This window comes from Oncorhynchus keta, unplaced genomic scaffold, assembly GCF_023373465.1.
Source record: "Oncorhynchus keta strain PuntledgeMale-10-30-2019 unplaced genomic scaffold, Oket_V2 Un_contig_6409_pilon_pilon, whole genome shotgun sequence".
Lineage (NCBI taxonomy): Eukaryota > Metazoa > Chordata > Actinopteri > Salmoniformes > Salmonidae > Oncorhynchus > Oncorhynchus keta.
In genome coordinates, this window is record NW_026288847.1 from 1 (window position 1) to 5,807 (window position 5,807).

At 42.1% G+C, this 5,807-nt stretch overlaps 1 protein-coding gene across 1 annotated transcript; it reads left to right on the forward strand.

The window, feature by feature from the left end:
• Positions 1-4,013: 4,013 nt before the first annotated feature.
• On the forward strand, positions 4,014-5,467 carry LOC127925886 (zinc finger protein 239-like; the record flags this gene model as incomplete). The annotated part of the gene is made up of 1 exon (XM_052511189.1): positions 4,014-5,467. A coding segment is annotated over one exon (1,031 nt), but the record flags the coding sequence as incomplete, so codon positions are not given.
• Positions 5,468-5,807: the final 340 nt, after the last annotated feature.

Consider the following 5,807-nt stretch of genomic DNA (forward strand, 5'->3'; position numbering starts at 1 on the left):
AGGGTGTTACGTTACCGAGTCAATGTGGAGGCTATATACAGGGGGTTATGTTACAGAGTCAATTTGGAGACTATATACAGGGGGTACCGGTACAGAGTCAATGTGGAGGCTATATACAGGGGGTACCAGTACAGAGTCAATGTGGAGGCTGTACCGGTACAGAGTCAATGTGGAGGCTATATACAGGGGGTACCAGTACAGAGTCAATGTGGAGGCTATATACAGGGGTACCAGTACAGAGTCAATGTGGAGGCTATATACAGGGGGTACCAGTACAGAGTCAATGTGGAGGCTATATACAGGGGGTACCAGTACAGAGTCAATGTGGAGGCTATATACAGGGGGTACCAGTACAGAATCAATGTGGAGGCTATATACAGGGGGTACCAGTACAGAGTCAATGTGGAGGCTATATACAGGGGGTACCGGTACAGAGTCAATGTGGAGGCTATATACAGGGGGTACCGGTACAGAGTCAATGTGGAGGCTATATACAGGGTGTTACGTTACCGAGTCAATGTGGAGGCTATATACAGGGGGTTATGTTACAGAGTCAATGCGGAGGCTATATACAGGGGGTACCAGTACAGAGTCAATTTGGAGGCTATATACAGGGGGTACTAGTACAGAGTCAATGTGGAGGCTATATACAGGGGGTACTAGTACAGAGTCTGGGGTACAGGTTAGTCGACGTAATTGAGGTAATATGGACATGTAGGTAGGGGTAAAATGACTATGCATAGATAATAAACAGTAGCAGCAACGTAAAAAAAAGACATCCTGAAAATAGATCTTCTCATTAAAATGTCTGTAGCTTCCGAACGGTGTGGCCTTCAAAACTACAATGACCTTTTCTATGGATAAGGGAGACTCTTTTCTCTTTTTTTCCCTTCCGTTTTGCTCTACGACCCCTTCATCAGAAGGTAACCCATAGAAATGAATGGCAGTATGAAGATATATATATAGATATTACACCTTCATCTGAAGGTAACCCATACAAATGAATGGCAGTATGGAGATATATATATAGATATTACACCTTCATCCGAAGGTAACCCATACAAATGAATGGCAGTATGGAGATATACAGTGGGGGAAAAAGTATTTAGTCAGGCACCAATTGTGCAAGTTCTCCCACTTAAAAAGATGAGAGAGGCCTGTAATTTTCATCATATGTACACTTCAACTATGACAGAGAAAATGAGAATAAAAAAATCCAGAAAATCACATTGTAGGATTTTTAATGAATTTATTTGCAAATTATGGTGGAAAATAAGTATTTGGTCACCTCCAAACACGCAAGATTTCTGGCTCTCACAGACCTGTAACTTCTTCTTTAAGAGGCTCCTCTGTCCTCCACTCGTTACCTGTATTAATGGCACCTGTCCACAACCTCAAACAGTCACACTCCAAACTCCACTATGGCCAAGACCAAAGAGCTGTCAAAGGAGGACACCAGAAACCAAATTGTAGACCTGCACCAGGCTGGGAAGACTGAAACTGCAATAGGTAAGCAGCTTGGTTTGAAGAAATCAACTGTGGGAGCAATTATTAGGAAATGGAAGACATGCAAGACCACTGATAATCTCCCTCGATCTGGGACTCCACGCAAGATCTCACCCCATGGGGTCAAAAAGATCACAAGAACGGTGAGCAAAAATCCCAGAACCACACGGGGGGACCTAGTGAATGACCTGCAGAGAGCTGGGACCAAAGTAACATAGCCTACCATCAGTAACACACTACGCCGCCAGGGACTCAAATCCTGCAGTGCCAGACGTGTCCCCCTGCTTAAGCCAGTACATGTCCAGGCCCGTCTGAAGTTTGCTAGAGAGCATTTGGATGATCCAGAAGAAGATTGGGAGAATGTCATATGGTCAGATGAAACCAAAATGTAACTTTTTGGTAAAAACTCAACTCGTCGTGTTTGGAGGACAAAGAATTGCTGCGTTGCATCCAAAGAACACCATACCTACTGTGAAGCATGGGGGTGGAAACATCATGCTTTGGGGCTGTTGTTCTGCAAAGGGACCAGGACGACTGATCCGTGTAAAGGAAAGAATGAATGGGGCCATGTATCGTGAGATTTTGAGTGAAAACCTCCTTCCATCAGCAAGGGCATTGAAGATGAAACGTGGCTGGGTCTTTCAGCATGACAATGATCCCAAACACACCGCCCGGACAATGAAGGAGTAGCTTCGTAAGAAGCATTTCATGGTCCTGGAGTGGCCTAGCCAGTCTCCAGCTCTCAACCCCATAGAACATCTTTGGAGGGAGTTGAAAGTCCATGTAGCCCAGCAACAGACCCAAAACATCACTGCTCTAGAGGAGATCTGCATGGAGGAATGGGCCAAAATTACAGTCAAACTGAAATGAATCATTGTTTATTAACACCAAGCTGGAGAGGTCACATTCATACTGAAATAAATAAAGTGCCGGCCTGCAGGGAGCTCCTCCGGGGCAGTCCTGTTAGATCTCTTATATACTGCTAACACAGACAAGTTATATTTGCATGATTTAGCTTATTCATCATTCACAGTTTATTCATTATTAACGTTTGGTTCATAACATGTATAATAATAATAATAATATATGCCATTTAGCTGACGCTTTTATCCAAAGCGACTTACAGTCATGTGTGCATACATTCTACGTATGGGTGGTCCCGGGAATCGAACCCACTACCCTGGCGTTACAAGCACCATGCTCTACCAACTGAGCCACAGAAGGACCACACCCCAGACAGACCAATACCCCACAAGACTTCTTCTCTCCAAGCTGAGACCTTGAAACTGAGATATCCCTTTCGTTCTCAAAACAAGGGTCTGAGCCAAATTGCAGACACTGATAGTTCAATCAGTCGCTTACATGAACACATACATTGGTTATTAGAAAAGCACAAACAACATTTTCCGTCACAATAGCATCAGAGAGGAAGAAGTGAAGGGAGAGGTTTCACTCTCGTCAAAATATGCCCAATGCGTTTCTATCGGCTTATTTTGGACCTGAACGTGTCGGCTGCCTACACACCGTTGGGACAATTCTCATTGTTAGGGCAAAGACTTGAGAATCTTGTCATAATATACAGATCTCTGATAGTATTTTCTGTTGGTCACATCACTTTACTGTTTGGATTTTTTTTTAAACCGTTTGTTAACCGCTTAATGAGGGTTGGTTAGTAGGCATCAAAATTAATCTAAATTTGTATCCCAAAATATCTTTCTGATACAAAAAATGTTCATGTTAACATCTCCGTTAGTGGTAATTGGCCATTTTAACGTTGGCCTCATGTGTTCAGGATTATCCCCCAGTACAGATGTAGGAGCTTAATTTGAACCAGTTTGCTACAGCAGTAAAAATAATCCGGCAGCAACAGGAAATTTGAATTATTATTAATGGACATTTGTGTCGGGGTTGATACAGTTTTCATTAGTGCACATCAAAAAGTGGAAATAACTCACTTTAGAAGCATTTTTAAAAACTCAAATACATTACAAGTTTGCATTTCCTGCTCTAACAATCACGTTTACATGAACACATCTGAAGTCAGTTGACCTGATAAATGCAGAAATATTCGCCTTTTAAAAATATTTATTCTGCCACAGCTACTATGTTATTTTTTTGTGAAGCATATTTGATTCTGAGTTCAGACAATATATAGTATAACGTTATGTGAAAACGACTTCTGAGATGCAAACATTTAGTTGTTTCCCGGGGGGCTTACTTGACTGGTGCACAGCCGGAACACAGAATAAGGTTTTTACATTTAGTTGTTTCCCGGGGGGCTTGCTTGACTGGTGCACAGCCGGAACACAGAATAAGGTTTTTACATTTAGTTGTTTCCCGGGGGGCTTGCTTGACTGGTGCACTAACGGCTATTAACCAATCGGCATCAAATATCCAAATGTACGGTTTATAATAAGTCTAGATTAAAACCTCATAGGAAGCCAGTTTTATCATGTGGAGGTTTTATTCAGGTCTCTCTGTTTAACCAAATACTCTGTCTTTGGCAGGAGAGAGACCAGACACTCACTCTGACAGCAGTAAGAGTGCTTCAGGGGAACCAGACCCAGAGACTCCCAAACCAGTGAGACGACTCGACTGCTCCCAGTGTAATAAGAGTTTTAAGTTGTCACGGTATCTTAAAATACATCAGAGGACACACACAAGGGAGAAACCTTTTCTCTGCTCCCAGTGTGGAAAGAGTTTTACCCAGTTATGGAGCCTGAACAAACATAATAGAATACACACAGGAGAAAAGCCTTACCGCTGTTCCCATTGTGGAAATAATTTTAGGTCGTCAGATAAGCTGAAGGAGCACGAGAGGACACACACAGGGGAGAGACCATACCATTGCTCCTTGTGTGGAAAGAGTTTTACCCAGTTAGGAAGCCTGAAAGAGCATGAAAGGAAACACTCAGGAGAAAAGTCTTTCCAATGTTCCCAGTGTGGAAAGAGATTTTTACGATCGCAGCAACTAAAATCACATGAGAGGACACACACAGGAGAGAAACCGTACCACTGCACCCAGTGTGAAAAGAGTTTTACCCAGTTAGGGAGCCTGAACAAACATAATAGAATACACACAGGAGAAAAGCCTTATCCCTGTGCCTATTGTCCAAAGAGATTTTCAGGATCACAGGATCTAAAATCACACGAGAGGACACACACAGGGGAGAAACCATACCACTGCTCCCAGTGTGAAAAGAGTTTTACGCAGTCAGGGAGCCTGAACAAACATAATAGAATACACACAGGAGAAAAGCCTTACCCCTGTGCCCATTGTGGAAAGAGATTTTCACGATCACAGGACCTAAAATCACATGAGAGGACACACACAGGAGAAAAGCCTTACCCCTGTGCCCATTGTAGAAAGAGGTTTTCACAATCACATGACCTAAAATCACATGAGCGAACACACACAGGAGAGATACCTTACCATTGCTCCCTGTGTGGAAATGATTTTTTCCATTTAGGAAGTCTGCGCAAACATAAGAAGAGAAAACACTCTGGCGATGTGTGTACCCATGTTCCCATTGCGTAATGAATATCAGGTTGTTAAATAAAAAATACATTTTCCCAGACAGAAGACCTGAAATCACATCATAGAATAGACAGGCTGTGTTCTGATGAGTCACTGTGTTCTGATGAGTCACTGTGTTCTGATGAGTCACTGTGTTCCGACTGATGTTTGACTGTTGTTTTATGCCACATTAAATCATATTGTTGACATTAAATCGTTCTCTAGAATAGAGGCCTGTTTTAGTGTCTGAGACAGGATTATGTCTAAAATCAGATTACAATTTTAAAATGTATTTTATTGTGATTCTACACTTTGATATGTTGGATACATGTAAGAAACCTTACATGTTCATGATATGATTTGGATATTATAAAATGTAAATTATAAAATGGATGAATATTGTGTGTATTTCTTGATTCTGACCTATAAAATGGATGAATATTGTGTGTATTTCTTGATTCTGACCTTAAAACCTCAGGAGGTTTAGATGTTTGGTATACAGCGTGTCAGTCTGAACATCACTAGAGGTCTTCTGAGGTGGTGAATGGAAGGTAGATAACAGTCAGAACATCACTAGAGGTCTTCTGAGGTGGTGAATGGATGGATGGATGGTAGATAACATATCAGTCAGAACATCACTAGAGGTCTTCTGAGGTGGTGAATGGAGGTAGATGTCAGTCTGAACATCACTAGAGGTCTTCTGAGGTGGTGAATGGATGGATGGAAGGTAGATAACATATCAGTCAGAACATCACTAGAGGTCTTCTGAGGTGGTGAATGGATG